This window comes from Tiliqua scincoides, chromosome 1, assembly GCF_035046505.1.
Source record: "Tiliqua scincoides isolate rTilSci1 chromosome 1, rTilSci1.hap2, whole genome shotgun sequence".
Taxonomy (NCBI): domain Eukaryota; kingdom Metazoa; phylum Chordata; class Lepidosauria; order Squamata; family Scincidae; genus Tiliqua; species Tiliqua scincoides.
The window spans coordinates 199,286,195-199,307,466 of NC_089821.1; the positions used below are offsets into that span (position 1 = coordinate 199,286,195).

Sequence of the window (21,272 nt, forward strand, 5' to 3'; positions counted from 1 at the left end):
GGCTTGTCTGCTTCTTAGCTGAGTGGAGCAAAACTGACTTGGGCTTGTGGGTTTTGCCTACCAACTTCAATGGCTGGAATGCAAGGTGGGATAAAAGACCTATATGTTCAGATAGTTGAGCTATGATGGCACCATATGCTATGAAGGAGGTAGTCTGAAGTTCTTCCCTGCCCCTTTTACCACTCTAATCAGGAGGGATGATTCACTCCTGACTGGACTCTTCAGTTATTAATGCTGTTTGAGAAGGTTCAGTTTCAAGAGGTAGAAAAGTGCTAGAGGCCCAGTTGGAGGCCTACTGCGTCCTGACTTTTTCCAGCTTTGTGGCTACAGTTGACTAGATAGCCCTCCTGCTAGTACTGGAGCAGTCGCCTGTTGACTTCTTAGGAAGGATTTTAGCATTTACTTCTAAAGGAAGAGGAGAGAATTTTCCTGGTTTTATGTAACACTCTTCCAAAAGCATGCAGATAAGAATCAGTGAATCAAACAGCACAATTATTATTCCTGTCCACTTCCTCTTGTTCTAGAGGTTTTGACAATCTTCACCCTTTTGTGTTCTCTGTTGGACTTCCTGGTGTGTGGGTAGCCCTTCCTGAGCCCTTCACAGCCCTTCTTCCTGTGCTCTACGCTTGCACAGGGCTCCCCGCACCCCAAGGAGGCTGCTGGAGGGATTGGTGAGTGCATCCCAGTTACTGCAGCCCCCCTGAGCGACGTGGTCCTGGGGATCGCATTGCTGCCTTCCCCCTGCCCCCGCTGCCTTTGCCCCTCCCCTATAAGGACTTACTGCGGTTTTCAAACTCCTGGAGAGTTTGAAAACTGCAGTTCTGTTGGCAAATGCAGAATATGTCCCAGAGTTATTATATATAGGGTGAAGTAAAGATCCAGAAGAATGAAAGGGCCAAAACCACTGCTTCACACAGGGCAGTCACACATGATAATTTACATTGCGTGCAGACCCTGGTGTATTTCCATTGTGAAATTTCTTGAAGGACAAAATAAGCTTTTGCACATCTACTGTTAATGGTGTAAGTAATTAACACTGCATCAAGCAAACTATGTAACCTGCAGCAGAGCTGTACCACAATATCCTGGCACCCTGTGACTGTGTTTGATTGTGTGTATTTGATTTTTGTTACCCAAGGAAGCTCATTGTCAGTATCTCTATACTGAGAGGAAAGGCAGGGTATAGATTTTTAACACTGGAATTAAAAAATCAGTCTAATATATGAAAGGACGTAACCAAAATGATGACTTTCTTTTTCTTTACAGTGGTTCTCTATCGGACAAGCGTTTTATTTTTGCCTCAAATGGTAAGAATTTAACATATTATGCAACCCAGGGAAGGTTAAGCATTCAAGACCATTAAAAAACACTTTTATAATTTATACTCACTTTTCTATATTAAGTGTTCAAGGTGGTTTACAAGTATTGTATACAACAATAAACCATAAAATAACATTAACTGGCTTATGTTGGTTGCTAATTCCTCAGTGCTGGAGCAGCAATGAGAAGTGATTAGAGGAGAATAGATCTTGATTATTTTGTCTTCCATCTGTTTCTTAGAGCCCAACACTATTCATTTTTACTATGAAGTAAATATTGCAGTGTTTCCTTAAAGATTTCCAAACTAACATCCTGATGTCACAAAATGTTGTATATTTTACACTCTTTGTGCCTTGTATTTTGAACTTATTTGTCACCTTTCTCCATTTTTGTATCTTTTATCTCCCCCAGCCCTACTATGCTTAGAATAGGTACAGGTACTTCTAGGAAGCTCTTTGTGATAGATGAGAATTTTGTTCAGATGCATGGGTTCTGCATTGCAGTTGAAGCAGAAATGGGTTTCTTAAAGTTATTAGGCATGTTTTGAACAATATGTTGGAAAGCTGGGCTATTTATTAATCCCTAAATAAACCCCCAAGGAGGTTTATTACTGCATGGGAAAAATGCAGTAGGCACAGCAAGTATTTATAGGAACTCTTAATGGCAGCTATTTAAGTATGCTCTTGCCCTTGCTTATAGGTCTGCAGTTTGAGTGAATGTAGCATAGACAATACACATAGATGTCTTTCTCACATCTTGATATTGAATTTTAAGGTTGCAATCAATCTCTGAACCTAGACAGAGGAGATGTTTCGAATGGCCAGATCACTGCATCATCATTCTGGGATGAAACCAATGAAATTGGGAAGGTGGTTAAGTGGTCTCCTGATAAAGCTTGGCTCTCAGTTCAAGGGCCATCCTGGGCAGCAAACCAGAGCAACCATCGACAGTGGCTAGAAATTGACCTGGGCGAGAGAAAGAGGATAACAGGTCAGCTGTACACTGTGGCCAAGACTGCTCTCTCCACCAGATGTGAATTCAGCATGTACCATAATTCATAAATACCATTTCAGTTGTTAATTGTGACCAAATGTACTGTGCTTAAGGTTCTTGTCAGCTAAGCATCGTAGGGTTTCTGTGAGGATAGTATGTCTCTGAGCATTTTGAAAGATGTCCAAGATACAAATGTAAAATACTATTAAAGCTTTAGTATTTTTATGCGAAAACCCTCACAAATCTTCTGTGGCAATCACTGCAACTGTTATTTGCAAAAACATTGAGGAAGTTATTAAAATTGGGCCCTGTCTTCACTAGCAAGGATAATTTGAAATGCAAAACTCGCCTCTAGATCAAACTTCTGTGAAATCAAGCAGCAGTTCAGGAGCAATTGTCTTCTAGTTAACAGAATAAATAATGACATGACTTTATTACACTGTAGAAGGCTCAATGTGACTGGTTTGTGGTGTTCACTATTGAGAGTAAGGGCCCAATCCTGTCCAACTTTCCAGGGCCAATGCAACTCCAATGCAGCCCTGAGGTAAGGGAACAATCATTCCTTTACCTTGAGGAGGCTTCTGTGACTGCCCCCCCCCCCCACAGCAGGATGCATGGTGTACTCTGTTGGCATGGCTGCATCGGCTCTGGAAAGTTGCATAGGAAAAGCCCTAAGTCTTTTCCATCATAGTGATGGAAGGAATTCCATGTACCTATTTCCCATATATGTTGGGCTTGCTATATTGGCAAATAATTGCTTAGAGTGGGAGGAGCAGTTGCTTTACCAGGATAACATGTTGCATGATGACATTATAGTAAGCTAGTATTTCTTGTACGGCCCACCAAAGAGAAGAAAACCCTATGCTGAAAAACAGTCTGGGGGCCCCACTACATCCATAAACTTATCATTGCCACCATTCACATAGTGAGAAAAATCACACATGTGCATCCACATATGTACACACTCTGTCACACATATACTACCAAATCCTTAACTCGCTCTGTCCTAGAAATCTTTTGCCAAACACTCCTGACTATTCCTAACAGCTGGGATCCATGCTATTGCTATAGTTTGTGATAAGAGAGGAATCCCTTTACTCTTGGATACAATTTTAAAGGACCCAGTGCCCCAACATGGATGTGGGGACCCTATCCACATTGGACAAGCTCTGAGATAAGTAGTAGGAGGTTTGAACTTTTGCTGAGGCCTTATTCTGTGGTTTGCTTAAAGTGGACTTGTGCTTTCCTTGATGGCTGTGTTTGGGTAATCCGCATGAAGGGAGATGCCTCCAGACACATGGTGGATATGTCTCAGAAAGCTGCAGCTGGTTATGAGGTCTTGGAGCATGTTGGTTTGAGTTATTGACCCTTTGATCTCGTTTTTATGCATTGCAGCCACAATTGGTGGGGTTAAGCATGATTAACTCTAGCTTGTGACTTTTGTAGTCCAACCCTACAGCCTCATGTGTAGTTGGCATCATACATCATGGCCAATGTAGTATAAAGCTAAGGTTTTGCAGAGAGTGATGTCTCAGTTCTGTCCCAAATATAAATTAATATTTCTTGTTTGAAGGAAATGCATTAGTTTTGTTTAATAGCTGACAAGTGAAACAGATGTTTTGTGTTTTTTTTCTCTTTTTTTATTGCAAGGAATTAGAACTACGGGGTCCACTATGCTCAATTTTAACTTTTATGTTAAGACATTTATTGTGAACTATAAAAATAACTCAAAATGGAGGACCTACAAAGGAATTCTAAGCAGTGAAGAAAAGGTAACTGAGGCAACTGGGAAAAGGGGAAAGGATGCCAAAGGGGGAAAAACAGGAGACCCCAAAGTGCTGAAAACTTTTGATTTAATAACACGGAACTCCAGTAAAATAGTCTCAGTTTCTTATCACATTTTGAGCAAGCTCTTCAGATAGAAGAGGAGTTATATTGCGAAGAGAAGAAACTATCCCCTACCCCAGTACTTGATAGCTTTCATCTGTTTTTTAGTAAGACTAGATTTGATCTAGGCAAAGGTGTAATTTGCCATAGGCGTCCAGTCTTATTTTGTAGTGATTTGGTTATCTCATTATGGAAACATTTATAAGGAAGAACTACTTACCCAGGAAGAGGCTGGACAAGCAGTTTCCAAAATGAGAGATTATTGAAGACCAAACTGTGAGAAAGGTATGGCGGTAGCAGAATGCCAACAGGTCTCAAAATAGTGTGTTAATGCATTCACCTTGCCATTTTCCTTTTTTGGAAAAGGCCCAGAAAGTATGTTGAAATTGTAAGGATTGTGTTTCAGCTAGAGACATGGACTAATCACTCTTCAGTCTCTGCTTTGAGTTAAACTCTGGGGGCTGGGGGCCAGATCAGAAAATCATTGGCTACACACTAGGGTTGTGGGCATGCAGATTGTGGGCTTTCTTCACTGTCTTGTGCACCACTCCAACTAACAGTTTGGGGGAAAAGGTAACCGACTGTCAATTTCACAGACCACAGACTTCTGTTTCTTATATTCTTAATTATCCTCTTTTGTTCTACTGTCGTGTGTTAGTTTGCTTACTTTAAATTTTGTAATCTAAATACACATCTCTCTTTCCTTTGACTCTACAGAAAATATTCAAAGCTAACACTAATCATGGAGACATTGTTCGGAATAATTTCATTCCCCCTATAGTGGCTCGGTATGTGAGAGTTCTCCCACAGAGCTGGCACAAAAGAATAGCACTGAAAGTGGAGCTTATTGGATGTCGTATAGCACAAGGTAAGCCATTCTCCATCCCCCCACCACAAAAAAACAAATGGATCCGAGTGTTCTACAAACAAGTTGCAGTTAACTGAGAATTTCTCTTTTGCAGTTAACAATTCCCTCACTCCTCCCCTCTGGCAAAGGCCAAGTCAGAGCACGTGGGTTTCTCTTGAAAAAGATGACGGAACAATCACTAAACCCATACTTCCAGAAGAAAGCAACTTGGGTAATAAACACAGTATAATCTTAACTTTAGCAATGTGATTATACTTCTAATAGAAAAGTTTCAGGGCAATCCTTGCATTTAGTGGAGGAGGTTTCTTTTCCAATATTGTCATTTGGCTTGCTAGTTGCACTTTCTCCTCTAAAATCTTGGCAGAGTAGAGTTGGCAAACTTACTCATTTTACTATCCAAAGTTGGTTTATTGCAAGAGTGGAATAAAGCCCACTTATTTCTAAAGAGTTATGCGTTCTGACAGTCTTTCCAGGTTGTGCAAAAGATATACTATATTGGTACAGGATGTACTCAAAATATGTACTCAAATCTGCAGTTTTTTTCTGCTTGATTCTCAACGTGTTGTAGCTTGAGCGCCTTTGTTTCCTTTTTTTTAAGGATTGAAACTTACTGCCATAATTGTTCCAGCCCTTGTGGTGCTTTTGCTGTTCCTGTTTTCTGGAATTTGTATCTATGCTGCTGTACGAAAGTATGTGACTTTTTAAATGCCTTGTTCCAAGTTGGGGTGCATTACCATATTTTTAAATTTTACCTCTATGTGGTTTTGCCACATGTGCAACCTCTTCATTTGCTGTTTTGGGTCGAGAGTAATTGGCTGAGGACTCCATTGAGGAAGGCCTTTCTATGCAAAACATGATGGTTTCCATTGGTGATTTTTCTTAACACAATGGGGAAATGCTGGGAACTGCTGGTCTGTAGTTTTGGTTCTAAACTTTTTTCAACTGGTGGCTCCCTTGACTGGGCCATTGGCCACGACCCTGTTAAGGTTACAATCCTATATATTGTATAGGGTGGCGGGTTTTTCATGAGGATTCCACGGCTCCCCTGGTTGGTTTCCACAGCTCCCTGGAGAACCACGGCTCACAGTTTGGAAATCACTGCCATAGACTGTATTTATACCCAGAATTCTTGCCCATATGATATTTCATATTTAATTCCCCTTTAAGATGGTTCTTGTAAATCTGGGAGAGACCATTTGGCTGAAACTCAGGAAAGCTTGTGTACCTGTCAATGTTTGTAATTAGCTCTATGGACTAACTCATTCTAAGTTCCATTGCCTTATTCTTCCTGTAGGAGACAAAAGAAAGGAATTGCGTGTGGTTCATATGACAATGGCAAAACAGGTTTGTTAAAAACTGTTTTTCTCTATGTAATATTACAAGAATGGGAAAGAGAAAAATGTTTATTTCTATAAGTACTTTGTACCTTCTAATTTTAGGTACAATTGGAGTGGCTCCTCTGCAGGTGCTATACTAGGGAGTGTATGGATGTATATGTAGAGTTTGTATGTACAAAGCTAATTGCTCTGGTATCTTTGGTTGTGATAGTATTCCTCCAGCCTCCTCTGAAGTTGCTATGCCTCAGAACTGTGTGTAGTTTGGTCCTTACAGGCGTATTCACATGGACAATGGATCTGGGGATAACAAGGACTAATTTCATAGGCAACCTATCACATTTTGTTGAAACCTTTCTGCAGAGTCTTCTTGGATACATGTGTTTCTGTGTGTTATGTTCCTGTTCCCCGGTTTCATGGTCTTGCATTCATGAGAAGTTGAGCAACTCCTAATTCCGTTTTGCTCAAAATTGTCCCTCAGTGTAGTGAAACTTTGATTTAATGAACCATGATTTAACAGACTTTAGAAAAGATGGATGTTTTCTGCTCCCCTGAAAACTAGTCATACATTTTGTGCATGCTTGTCTCTGTTGACTTCAATGCGTTCAGTTATAATGGATTTTTTGCATTGACACCCCTTCCCCCCCTTAGTAGTCAATTAAATTGAGGGTACAGTGTAGTGGCACTGTTCTTGAGAAGGATTGGGGGCACAGGGTCTAAAACCAATCAGCAATAGAAGCTTTAAAACAAGCGTTTTCTATGCTCTCCAAGGGATAAATATGTTAATAAATGCATTATGTATTGTGCACTATAAGAAAACATAATGTACTTTAAATTAAATATTGACTTAAATGATGTACAATCAAGATTTAAAACCTCAGCAGTCATCGTACTTTTCTGTAGTAAACTGCACTAATATTCAGGTTGCTTCAATTATGACTTTAGTATTTCCATTAAAATGAATTGAACAACTTCAATAAATGCTTAGGATTGCTGCATTGGGAGACATCTAGACTGGATTCAGATATAATGCAAAGCCATGGTTAATGTCTAATGGCTTTGAAAATAAAGGCAGGCAAGTAGCTCAGGTTCACTCCTGTCTTCATGGCGCAGCAGCCTTTTGAGGCAGAACAGTGGCCCTAACTGTTGGTTATCTGTGAATTCAGACAACCAACTATGGTTAGCTTCCAGCTTCCAAAGTCATACAGTATTTATTCACTACTTCTATCTATCATTCAGCAGAGGCCTCTGATCCTGGTTTGCTGGCCCCAAACAAATCATGGTCTGTGGCAAGGTTTAGGTCCGGCCATAACAGGAAACCATATTTACTGAATCAAGCCATGCTTTTCCATTATGGTTGATCCCAATCCTAGACAGAGTTCTTAATACAGATACTTGCATATTATCATGACTGTTCTGTATTCTGTTCCTAAGGTCCAAAAGGGAGAGGGCACATTTCCTATCTGCTTTTTATAAATAAATGCCTGGCCTTCACCCACATACTCAATCATTATTACAAACAGTCTTTTCTTCTGAACATGTTTGTGTGTGTGTGATTTTTAAAATGTATTAGAATTTGAACTTTTATGTTTCTGTTTTAGGTTGCTGGAAACAGATCAAACAACCTTTTGTCAGACATCATTCTACTGAATTCACCATCAGTTATAACAATGAGAAGGAAACGCCACAAAAGCTAGATCTGGTCACAAGAGAGATGGCAGGTAAATTCAGACTCCTTTTTTAAAGAACTATCATTCTGTAAGATGTAATTGGGCAATAAACATGTTTCTTCTTTCATAACTAGTGAAAGTCAGTGCAATTCCACTGAAACAAATATAAAGCAACTTACAGCACAGTCCTGTGCATGCTTACTCAGAAGTAAGTATGTTCGGTTGAGCTTACTCCCAGGAGAATGTACTATAAGATTGCAGCCTTATTAGCTTAGAGAAGCTGTTTCTATCTTGGTTGGATTGAAAGCACATAAGGAGAACCTGCCTGCAATCTGATTTTGTCCGAACTGAATGAAATGGAAGAACCCATGCTGAATCTTATTTTTCCCTCCTTTCAAAGCCCTCTTGTGCTGCTACTGCCATTCTGCAAGCATACTTATGTGTTGAACTAATGTTGGCTTCTCTTCCCAGCTCCACACCCTTAATACTAGTTACTATAACGGTTTTTTTGAATGGTCCTGAGGTGGCAATGGCAGAAATAAGACTGGCTAAAATGAGCAGCTATGATAGCAAGCTAGATTGCCAGTGGGCAGCCCAACCCCCAGCTGCCCGGGGCACCCAGGCTCGGCAGCATCGAGAACAACTGCCACCAGATCCTGCGTGCCCCAGGCTATTACGGGAGGCGCCTCAGGAGAAGGGGACTTTTGTCCCCTTCTCCCAGGTAAGGTAAGCAGCCCCGCAATGGGACTACTCAGTTTATGGGCTACTCACCGCAATGGGGCTACTCACAGTGGGGCTACTCACAGGTAAAGGTGCTGGTGTAGGGCGCTGAGCCCTCCACCAGTGCCTTAGATCCTGCGGAGCAGAGCTCCGTGGACCCGCCTCCCACCTATCCCCCGCCCTCTCTCCGTCCCCCGCTGGCCTCCCCCCTCCCTGGAACACCTCCTCCCCGCCCCTGCTTACCGTGCTGTGGCTTGGTAGTCCATGAGGCCACGGAGCCATAGAGGCTGGGCGACCGCCCCGCGCTAGCCCAGCACCAGCCGGCGCTGGGGTAGCATGGGTGGGAGCCCTGCAGAGAGGTTCACAAACGTGCCTTACGGCATGTTTGCAACAGTGCTCGGTGGCACAAAGCCGTGCCACCGAGCACAGGATTGGGTTCTTAGACTCTGTATCCTCAGCAACTTGTGAAGAATAATTTTGCCTTGCTGATCATTAACAATGCATGACTGAATTCCTGATACAGGTGGCCCTTGCTATCCATATTCCCATTGATTCCCCACAGCTATGAGCCCCAGTTTATTAAGGAACAATGTATAAAAAATTCACTGCGCTTTTGAGATAAGAGCCCATTCTGTGGGTTTTCAACACGCTTATGCTGCCCAGTCTCACTACCCACATCCCACACCACATAGATATCTCTGTCACTGCACACTTGCTATGCATTCAGTGGTCATCTTCCAATTTTGTTGCTCCTTCCTCCTCCTCCTTTGTTTAATCCTCACCCAGTCTCCACCAACATTCATCCAATATGCTCAAATTTACATATCCTACAATTATGCATAGTCCACCCAAATATAAAGGTTTCAAAATAATAATTTGTATGGTACTGTTTTCTAAATTATAAATGCTTTAATACTTTCAGGTATCTGCAGATGTGGGAGCCCCCTGCATGTCCCCAGGGCACCCTATGGAGGCAAACCTCTGGAGGGTCTTCTGAGCCCTGCAGAGGCCACACACGTCGTCCTGCAGCTTCTGTGGGCCTCAGAATGACATTTCAATGAAAAAAGTGACTTCTGGGTTTTGGGCAAAACCACAAGTGATATTTTTATGCCTTTAAAAGACATAAAGATTATTTTTATGCCTTTAAAACCCCTGCTAATTGGGTAAGAGGCACTTTTTCAAGTGGGTGCTCCTTTTTTTTAGCAGGGGGAGAGTAACTGGCCCATCTCACCCCAGCAGTGTCTGTTCTGGTGGTTGTCTGCTGGTATTCTTTTGCATCTTTTTAGATTGTGAGCCCTTTTGGGACAGGGAGCCATTTAGTTATTTGATTTTTCTCTGTAAACCGCTTTGTGAACTTTTAGTTGAAAAGTGGTATATAAATACTGTTAATAATACTGTTAATAATTATGAGGGAAACCCCTCAGTGGCTTCCCCAGCCCTCATAATGCGTTTTAAATGCACAAAAACATCACTTCCTTTTTCTCAGCAAAATCAGAAGTTGCTTTTTTCATTGAAACAGTCATTCTGAGGCCTGCAGAGGCCACAGGAAGACATGCATGGCCTCTGTGGGGCTCCGAATACCCTCCAGAGGGCAGGGGCATCTTTGGTATCTGCATTTTCAGGTAACTGCAGGGGGGTTCCAGAACGGGACCCCTGCAGATACCAGGGCACGCCTGTATTTCAAAACAAACTTTTGGGGTGTTTTAAATCTTCTGCTCTGAATTGGAGCCTCTCCCATTATTTCTTATAGAAAAAAATTCTTGTTGAGTCTATGTTTTTGGTTTCCGTCACCCCTGGATAGTGAGGACCTCTGTATGAACTGGTGACTAGCTGAAGATCATGGTGCAGCTTCTGTAAGCCTTGTGCTTTAACTGGATCACTACTTGAACTAATCTGGATATCATGGTCCTTGAAATGACAGACGTAAAATTATTTTGTTAACCCAGCGGGTTCCAGAGTAGGTACTCATCCATGTGAGAACTGTATGGATGGGAATTCAGGCTGCAATCTGTGGGTGTTCTTAAAAATGCAGACTTATTTATTGCTTCAGATTTGGAAAGCAAAAGATCCCCTCCCCGTCTTCTGGGCTGATTGAGAGACTTGAACACACGCATGTATTTTATATTTTATATCACAATATTAAGCTCCAAATCCCCCCCCCCACACACACACACACAAAAGCTAGCTGAAATAGAAATGTTTTTAAGCCTTGTTGGAACTGTTCCACAGAGGGGGCCAATCATAGATCCTCCTGAAGTGTGTCTCAGAGGTATGTTGCCACAACAAAGAAGGCCCTGTTTCTCGCCAACATCCCTTTGACTTGCAATTAAACCCTTAACAGGACCCTGCCAGACAACCTAAATGGACAAACCAGACTGTATGGGAGTAGGTGATCCTGAAGGTTTCCCAGTCCAAGGCCATATAGGGTGTTGTAGGTGAAAACCAGTACCTTGAATTGGGTCCAGAAATGAATCAGCAACCAGTGCAGTTGCCAGAGCAGAGACCCAGAGGATCAAACCATCAAGCCCCTGTAACCATATAGTGCCACCACATTCTGTACTGACTGCAATTTCCAAATTGTCTTCAGGGGCAGCCTCACGTAGAGTGCATTACAGTTATCTAAATGGTGATGTAACTAAGGCATGGACCACCATAGCCAGATCCAACTGATTTGTGTATGGGACAGCTGATGCACCAGCCAAAGCTGGGTTAAGGTGCCCTGGCCACAGCTGCCACCTGATCATCCCAGGAGCTGCTGTGAATCCAGCAGGACACCCAGGCTGCAAACCTGCTCCTTCAGGGGACTGCAACCTCATCCAATGCGAGGCACTGATCGAATATCTAAGTTGTGGTTTCCTGGATCAGAAGGACCTGTCCAGGATTAGTCTCAGCCTGTTAACCCTCATCCGGATCCAGGTGTCTCCAGACAGCATTCCAGGACTTCAACTAGTCCCTTAGTATTTGATGGAAAAGAGAGAGAGACCAATTCCTTTTCTTTTTTTCAGAACAGACTAGGATGAGGGCCACATTTACATATATCACAATTTCAGTTGTGTCCAGAGAAATTTATTTTCAGGCACTGAATGCATTGCCCTTGCCATGGCACATGCTGAAGGTTGAATTATATGTGTGGGTGTGGTTCTGCATTGTGGTTGGAGGAACTAGATGGTCTCTAGTGTGTGTTTAGCTGGAAACCATTTCCTTGAAAGCCTTGGGTGCAAGAGCATTCCACAAGGACAGATGAATTTCTTCCTCTCCACTGGTCAGTGTGAATTTAAGCTAGAGTACTGCCAAGATGAATTTCAGAGCTTTTTTTTTTTTCCTTTTAGATTATCAGCAGCCTCTCATGATAGGAACTGGGACAGTAACCAGAAAGGGATCCACTTTCAGACCAATGGACTTGGAAGATGAGAAGAAAGGTAATAGAGCGACTGGGAATCACTACCACTGTCCACAGAGAGCTACTCGTCATGATTATGCTCTGCCTTTGACCACTCAAGAGCCTGAATATGCCACTCCTATTATAGAACGACACACGGGAAGAGAGAATGCTTTTTCTTCTGAGAACTGCTACAACATTCCCACAGTTTCTGCTTCTCATAAACATTCCCTTTCTACAGGCAGTATCTCTGCCCCGTGCAAGAATGGAGATTATCAAATTCCACAAAGTCAGAAAGACTACGATAAGCCAAAAAGTGGTACTGTTTTACCCCCAGTGGATGGCAGCATGGGTTATCAGAAGCCCCAAACATGTTCACTGGCAAATGAGGGCTATTCAACACCCAGATACTGCCTGAAACCAATCAATCAGACTGCAATGACAGCTCTCCTGTAATCCTCAAACCAAGGAAAAGCCTGCTATCCTATGGTCCAGACACCGGAGTGAACTGAGCAGCAAAACAAGCGTTGCTTTTGACCTAGCAAACTGAAGGCTGTTCATCACTATTTTCACCAAGGGACATCCTGGCAGTGAAGTTGTCAAGCAGTCAGTTCTCCACAACTGTGATATTGGTGCTCATATGTGCAATGTGTACATCAGTTTTTTTTAACTTAAGAAAAATAATTTAAAGATTTATTCTGTTGTGTTGTGTTCATTTTTTAGGACCCGGTTGCTGCACTAATTTCTGTGGGTATGGCAACGATATTCTAAATTCACATTTCACGTTGAACCTGCTGCTGTATTAGCTTCACACTGCAAACCTAAGCATATATTCTTGGAAGTTCTGTGTGCATTTGGCAGGACTGTGTATATCTGGAGCTTTCAAAAGCTTTTAAAATTGTGCAACCAAACAATCTCAGTTCTTTGCCAAGAAAAGCTAAATTTTGTGACTTGGAATCACAAAAGACAGTCCTATTCAAATTTGAGCAGGTATGCACAGTCCCAGAAAACTAGGCCAGAGAAGTCTTACAAATATCTTTTGCTCCAGTAGCTGGGAAATTGCAGGATGTTAATCTCTTGGAACTTTGTTAGAGTGCAAGTCTATTAATCAGATTTGGAGACTGGTTTGTTTTGTCTGTACAGTAGCTGAGATCAAGGCTCTTGGCTTTCTCTTAGCTTATATTTATCTGCTTCCAGTGAGTTGCAGAAAGACACAGTTGAAGCATTTTGCAATCCTAAATGTTTCCTCTTTAGGAAAAAAAAAAGTGACTGATCTTCTATTTAGTGGAGGGGGAGGGAGACTAGATGCCTCTTATCTTCAGCACAATAGTAGATGAAAGAAGCAGGATGTTTAGAACCAGGGATGGGAACTCACATCACAATTTTGAAGTTGCGAAAATCAGCGTTTTTCACTAACTCATGTATACTCAGTCATGCGCGTGGAAGATTCAGTCTGAGTTGAGTATGCTTGCTTACTGTTTTCACAGCGTGAAAGACCTTGTGGGGCCATCAGTCAGACTGGGTGAGCAGCAGGGAAGTTCCAACCAGGAGGCAGGGAAGAGTTTTCCTTTTGCATAGGGCGGGAGGCAGGAGCAGGCTCTTGGATGAAGGATGGGCTGTCCGTTTTTTTTTTCCCCCTTGGATAAGAGAGGGCAGGAGGAGGAGCCCAAGGGGGTTCTTGCCTTGAGATTGGCTGGAGAAGCCCAGGGAAAAAGGAGGCAGGGAAGCGGAGGGGGAGGTTCATAGAGATCATGTTTTCTAATCTCACGGCTGCTGTGAGTTCAGATGTTACTTGTGGGGAGGAAGCCCCAGTGAACGACCAGCTGCAGTGGGACTACTTCTAAGCACAGCTCCAAAGGATTGGGGTTGTTCTGGTAAGCCACACAGTTGCTGTGCCTGATCCTCCTCTCTTGCTGGTTCTGCCCCCACTCTCTCGCAGCCATCCCACCCCCTCCCACCTTGTTTACAGATGGAATGGGACAGCAGGGGAATGTTTAAAGAGAAGTCTGATACACACACTGGCAGCAGCCCTGTTTTTCCATGCCTGATGTGTATCAAAAAGACTTGTGACTTGAGTCTTTGACACATGAAAACGCTCTGGGCAACTTGGAAAGTGCCCCCATTAGGACTTGTTTTTGACTCGAGTCGATTAACTTTTAGCAGTGGCAGTACAATAGCACAAAACAGTTTCCTGTATAGTTCCACAGACTAAAAGAAACAGGGCAAAAATTATCCAACTTTCCAGTGCTGATGCAGCCACAATCCAGACCCGAGATAAACATGTATTTCCTTGCACTCAGTATTTTGGCATTGGGGGGGGGGGGATGGTGATGCTTCACAACTTCTAGAGTGGAAGTCCCCTGCACTGTAGTTTTCCAGCTGTTTTCGCTTAGATTCATTTTGGGAGATTCAAAAAACTGAACATGGGTTCTCTTATTTCCAAAGAGCTATGATCTCTTCCAAAGCTCATTAGCCTGAATTAAAGTAATGTGCTTAAGCAAGCCATGGTTCTAGGACACTGCCTTAAAAGAGGCAAGGTTCTTCCTATTCTCTAAAACATTTCCCAGTATGAGCCAGAAGGGGAAGGATACCAACTCGGGTCCCAGTCCTATCCAACTTTCCAGCACTGATACAGCCGTGCCAACGGAGCATGCGCTATATCTTGCAGTGGGATGGGAGGTAGTCATGGAGACCTCCTCAAGGTAAGGGAACATTTGATTTCATTAATAAAATGTAATTGTAACAAATGTTAGCTATATTATTGCATCAGAAAGATTATGTTCTATTTTCTGGCAATCTTTCCAGCCACGGTCTGTCCAGGATGAGCAACTGAGGTGTCACTCTACCAATTGCAGTAGACAGGAAAAGGAGCTGATACACTTCTGTGAGCAACGAGGCATAGAAGTTTTGTATCAATAGCAAGGAATGTGGGATGTACCACATACTTGGCAAGCAGAAGCAGTGATCCTACCAGTAAAATACAGCATGTGTGGTCTTTTCCTGATCATAATTGGGCTAACCAGTTCTGACATGTCATGCTGTAGAAGGGTTGGGAGCTAATTTAAACTAAAAACCTAATTTCCTAGGGATCAAAGCCTAGGCCACAGAGCGCTCTGAAATATCTCTTGCTGTGTAAATAAATAACATAGCAATGAATTTCCACACTCTGCTACTTAAGAAACCAGCACTCTGTGCTGTCAGACTCAAAAGGCTACATCCAGGTTTTGCTCTGAAAAGATGCCTGTCTGCTCACAGAGCAAAAGCAATGGATACAATCCAGTGACAATTTTAAAAGGAAAAATGGAGATTAGAAAGAGTTGTCAGTTCACTAGCATTGAGCATAGTGAAACTGGGGTTTGCTGTGGCATTGATTCAACATCTTCTCTCCCACTACTATTGGCGGTTTAGACTAGAGCTTGCCAGTCACCAGTGACACTGCCCTTCCCCCCCACCCCACTTGCCAATGCAAAAAACCAACATAATGCAGTCTAGCTGCAAGACGGCAGCAAATATCTACAACTAGTTTTTTGAACTTATTTTTAGTTCTTAGTAGTGACATCTGAGAAGTTTGCCTGCCCAATTAGCAATAGAGTGTCATTTATTGTTTCAAAAGACACAACGTGTTTTTTCAAAGGATTCTGATAGCCTGCTATGAATGGTCAGGCAGATGTCAAAGTCTTTGTTCATGATCTCTTGAGAAGCCTTTGTAAAGCTGTTTGAATTATGCTACAGTGAAACAAATTCTTAAGAACTTAGAAAATTTACCAGACTCAAGTGGTGATTTCAGTTTCCTTCTGTACCTCAATGTGTCTCCTGAGCATTCTCAGCCTGAAAAGATAAGCTTACAGGACAAGGAAAAAGAAACTCTAGACTAGAGCATGCTGCAATCTCACCCTGGCTTCTGACCTCTGCCCATGCAGGGCAATATTCTCCTACATAGCAACCACGAGTCACTTAGGGAAAGAGTACCTAAAGAGTACTACAGAAAGAGTAGATCTGTGACTTTGTGTTTCCTCTCTGGAAATGAAAACATGAGAACAGGTGCATCTTCATCTGAAATCAGCTACAGTAAGCGTTTGCCCATTTTGTGTCTCACTGAGGGCTACAAGTTTGTTTTGTTTATAGAATGAAAGCTGGAATTCTCCATCTTCAGCAAGAGTACAGTACCCAGGCAATATACATGACACTGTTTCCAAAGGAAATGGGATGGGTAGTGTATTAATATTTCTCTCTAAAGCTGTATGAGTGGGGGGCAGCCCTTCCTGTAGCTTCCAGAGAAGACTAAGAGGAAATGCACAGCTCTGATAAAATGGTCTTGGACTAGGTGCAAGAATCAAGCATTCTTCAGAGGAAGTTTGTTTTCTGCAAGAGGCTAAGGAAAAAATAGCTTCCAATCAAAAGATTACAATTTGTTCCTCACACAGTTGGGCTTTTGTGCACAGTAGTGTAACAGGATACATAGCCTCTTGCCTCCCTCTGTGGGCTGAATCCAATCCAGGGCAGAAGCAACCAAACATAATTAGCTGCAGATAATAGTTTATTGATCTGAATGCAATGACCTAATTCCAGTTCATAGAGGCCAGAGGGCTCAGTGAAGTGCAGTTTTCTTCTGAAAAGAGCAGCTATACACAATGTGGATGTTGCAGGAAACATGGAAAATGTAAACCTAGTAACACTAGTGTGTGTGTTCTCCCGTTAAATGCTGTGCCCATCCTGCCTTCCATCTATCTTCATGTATATAAACTCATCTTTCAGTAGCTTTGTACGTATGGCTGGGAGTTGATGGGGTCAGACTTCCAAGATGCCAACTCCCAGCCATACGTACAAAGCTACTGAAAGATGAGTTTATATACATGAAGATAAATGGAAGGCAGGATGGGCACAGCATTTAATGACCAACATCCCCTTGCTCCCTGATTTACTCTTGGGAGCAAAAATTGGGAGCTCTCATTGCTACCACCCAAAGCTAGAGACCCCATTGACAAAGAGGTCATCTTGGAAAAAGAAACCCGGTTTATCAGGTTCCCCCCAAATTCAAAGAGTTTCCTCAAAATCAAACAGTAGTGAAACATAGGTGGGCTGGGAGACATGGCAATCCACCTCCTCCTGAGCGTAGCAAGACCAGGCATGTAAAGACAGTAAAACTACAGAATGGCTGGCAAGGGTGCCATAGCAACTGAAGGAAAATACAAGGATACAAAACAAGGCACTGATAACAAATGGGGGAGGGGAACACAAAGGTGGCACAAAGGTTAAGGTTCAAGCTGCCAACAAGCTTTTACAGTTTTACTGGGTACTTTCCCTACATTACACTGTTCCAGGTTCATGGTCCTTGCACCCATTCTTAGCAGGGTGGGTGGGTGAGCCTCCATGAGGCATCAGATGCTCCTGACATCAGACCTGAGCAAATGTGCACTTTTTATAACCTGCAAGAAGGTTTCACCTGTGGGATTGAATAGGGGAAGTCACCTGCTCCTGGAAAACAGGTGGACTGCATGATCCAGTGACCTGACTCAAAATCAGATTCTTTGTTTACTGGTCCCTTGAGGAAGAAAATCAACCCCACCTAAGGAATAAGAGCTACTGCAGCTGAATGACTCAGTAGTTCCTTCAGGATGCTGAAGCATCACAAAAGTCTCTGAGTTGATGGAAAGGTCCAAATTCAGTGAAGAACAGACAAAAAATGGGGGGAGGATTCTCAATTTATATGCTCAAGAACAATGCTAAGATGGGGGAGCTGGATTTTTCAAAATTGATATTGTGCAAGCCAATTACTGGAATTCCTACCATAACTTATTTAGGATAATACAAATCTAATTAAAGGAAATACATTATCTCTGCATCTGAGGATCCTGTAACTATAGTTCAAGCACTGCTCTGTGCAGACTTTTGAGGTGAAGTTCTGCATTCACACAAAGCTGACTTCAAAGGCTTCCAGAACTTTGTCACTTGTTCTGCCCCTGTTCTCGGGTGGAGAAAACCCCACACACTAAGTGTGGGAGGATTGCCCCTAAGTTTGAATTTTAACAAAGTTGGACCCACTTATTGAGGTGGGTTATGTGTCTGCATAAATGACCACAAACTATAGTTACAGGATGCACATGCCCACTGGCACATGTCCTGTACTGGAAATTTGGTTAGGATTGCACCCTTATTCTCTGCCCATAGCAATGCAATGATATAAAACACAGAAGGGGTCACTTAACATCCAATATATTCAGAGCTCTTTCTCTTTCTGAAGCCAGGTTTTGAAAGGACATGGGCAATATAAACCTTGATTAATGCAGAATATTGACGCCATCATCTGCAAAAAGGCTGAATCCAGTCTCACTGTACCTCTTATAGCAAAAACAGGGTAACAAATGGGATAAAACATCTAAAGTGAAAGACTGCAAGGTTACCTTTAAAAGCAGCGTGGGGAACAACAAGCTAGCAGGTCTCTTTTTTATTTTTGGAAAGATGTTTTTAATTAAAAATTAATAAAACTAAGAACTGAGGTAAAAATTTCCCATTTTTCTGTCAAATTCTGAGGCAGACTCCTTCACTAATGCTGCCAGTGGCTGAAAAGAAACTCCAGGAACCTGCACAATGTACAGGAAAATGTGTTACTCTTAAAATGTTTCACACATTATTGGAAAAAAAGTTCAAAACACAGCAGTGTATTATAATGACATTTGGATAATAACTTTTAGTAGAGGCCACAACCCTAATTACAGTATGTGTCTCAGCCCACACATTTAAAACTGTTGGTAGATCAGAAACAGAAGGCATAGAGGTATCAGATGAAATTGTTTCTAATCCACATATAGGTAAGAGCAGAAAACTAAATCATTTTCATGATGCTGACACCAGTTAAAGATAAGGATGTTGGTGCTTATCCAACATCCTTGGAAAGATTAGGAAGTTGGTGCTCTCGTGTTATCTGCTGTTGTATAGCTTGAAGGTAATAGTTTAGGCACCGCTCTCTTTCTGTTATGGATAAATCTGCATTTTCAAACTTAAAACACACATCTGCTGTACTTCATGAACATAAGCTGTGCTGTATCTCATGGCCAGTGACTTTTTCCACACAGCATCCGATTTAGAGATAGGTTCGTACAGAATGCTCTGGCTTATTCTTCACACTGCAACTTTTTAAAACTATTGGCTACAAAAAGTTATCAGTGAAGGATGCCACCTCTCTATGCTGGCAACATGGCTAATATTGGGATTCTTTCAAATTATAATTTTGTTCTTCAGTTTTATGTCTGGGTCTGACAGACCTTCTGACTATAGCCAACTGCCTCCATGTCCTTCAGTGCCAGCAATCAGTTTCCCAGATTGATCTGGCCTGAATTGGGAAGACTAATTTCCTCGGCTAGAGAACCCACTGCTCTCAATCCACAGGAACAGCTTCAAATAAACACAAACAGTAAATATTTCCTGAGTATAAATTGTGAATAAGAGGTTACATAAAAGGAATCAAGTTCCCCCTATGTTGTCCTATTAAACAAAGTGAAAGTGTCTTGCAACTCTGAATGTCTATGAAAAGGGTGCATAAACAGGTTACATGTAGCATTTGAATAAAACATGAAATAAGAATAGAATGGAAGAAGGCATGTTTGTGGGTCTCCTATCAGAGAAAAAAAAATATATTTAGGTCAGAAAGTTTGAAAAGTACTGAGTTTAGCAGGCAGAAAGTCTACTTGGGGTAAGGGGACATTTGTTCCTTTGCTCTGGGATAAACAATGGAATAAGAAAGTACTGAGTAGTCAGAAAGTCTACTTGGAGTAACTAGAATTTACATAATGCTGTGTCAGATATTATCAGGGTAGTGAGTTCACAAATTTTATAGTTGGTGATGATCACTTCACCTAAAAAAAAAGAGGGATAGTACTACAGAACTTGTCAAGATCGTTTAGAAATTACAATTTAACATTAGAATTTCAGGGGAAAAAATTGCTCTCCTGATTCCTGTTGGAAGACAGACCTAGAAAATGAGATACACATGCTAATATAATAAGCTGCTCTTCCTTAAGGCAGCTTTTCTTGATATTTATGGCTAAGTCTTTCTGGGCAGGAGGTCTGGTCTAGACGGTAGAGAAGATAACGTTTGCCTGAAGATAACATCCGAAGGTCGCCAGTTCGAGGCCACTGGCACTGTGAATGGCGAGACCTTGAAGAAGCTGACAAGCCTAGCCAAGTTATTCCACCTGCTGTTTGGCCGCTGTCAGCCTGTGTGGGAGGAAAATGGAGGCCAGGATGTGATACCAGATCATTAAAGATCCATCTGAAATGTGGTTCTTGAAAGAAAGAACCTTCTTCAATTGTAAAAATCCCTATTGGGATTTAGTATTGCCTGCCTACGTAAACCGCCTTGAATTAAAGTCTGAGGAGAAATCTGACGACCAAGAAAGGTGGCATATAAATACCTGTATTATTATTATTTCATCCTTAGGTGCCACCATCTGGTCTCATGGGTAATTTTGCAAAGTATGAACAAGGCAACAATATCAACAGAGATTATTACTACATTGTGTACATCAGGGCATTCCAACTTTCAGCAGCCAGGGGAGGGGGTGCATGACCTTTGCATGACCCCAGCTGGGCCACCCTGGAAATAATTGGTGGTGACATGATGACATAACTGCCAATAACTTCTGCATTCTGAGCTTGCCAAAGCAGTCATAAAAGGGCCTTGGGGCCACACGCAGCCCGTGGGCTGCTGTTGGACAACCCTGGGGTACACATACAAAGTCATATTGTGCTGGAAATAGAAAATACACAAACTAATTTGATAGCATAAGAAATGCTAGATACCTGTATACTGCTTCAGCTTGCAATCAGGTCTACTTATAGGGTCATCAAGGAAACACCAAAATGCATCCAGTTATGCATAGCATATTTTATAGATTGACAGAATTTGGAAATCTAATATGGTTATACTTCAACACTTTTGTTGCCATAAAACCCTAAGAAAATCAAATTTGTTTTGCATTTGATTTGGAAAATAATTTTCAGCCTAAAGGTACAGTGATTTATAATCTAGATACATTGATGAGTTTTTATTCAAGCCAGTTATATCTCAAAGTTTGAGACAAACCATAAAGCACAAAGATGCG

The 21,272-nt window shown here is 42.0% G+C and overlaps 1 protein-coding gene across 2 annotated transcripts in view; it reads left to right on the forward strand.

Annotated features, from left to right (window-relative positions):
- Positions 1–12,801, forward strand: part of DCBLD1 (discoidin, CUB and LCCL domain containing 1) — a 39,672-nt gene extending 26,871 nt beyond the window's left edge. Inside the window, exons 7-15 of one of the 2 annotated variants that reach the window (XM_066611117.1) lie at positions 1,267–1,307; positions 2,095–2,310; positions 3,964–4,085; positions 4,918–5,068; positions 5,163–5,279; positions 5,667–5,757; positions 6,363–6,412; positions 8,004–8,123; positions 12,122–12,801. In XM_066611117.1, coding sequence (XP_066467214.1) covers positions 1,267–1,307; positions 2,095–2,310; positions 3,964–4,085; positions 4,918–5,068; positions 5,163–5,279; positions 5,667–5,757; positions 6,363–6,412; positions 8,004–8,123; positions 12,122–12,627 — 1,414 coding nt within the window. In that variant the 3' untranslated portion in view covers positions 12,628–12,801. The remainder of the gene's footprint in view (positions 1–1,266; positions 1,308–2,094; positions 2,311–3,963; positions 4,086–4,917; positions 5,069–5,162; positions 5,280–5,666; positions 5,758–6,362; positions 6,413–8,003; positions 8,124–12,121) is intronic. The other variant, XM_066611118.1, reaches the window with a different exon arrangement.
- Positions 12,802–21,272: the final 8,471 nt, after the last annotated feature.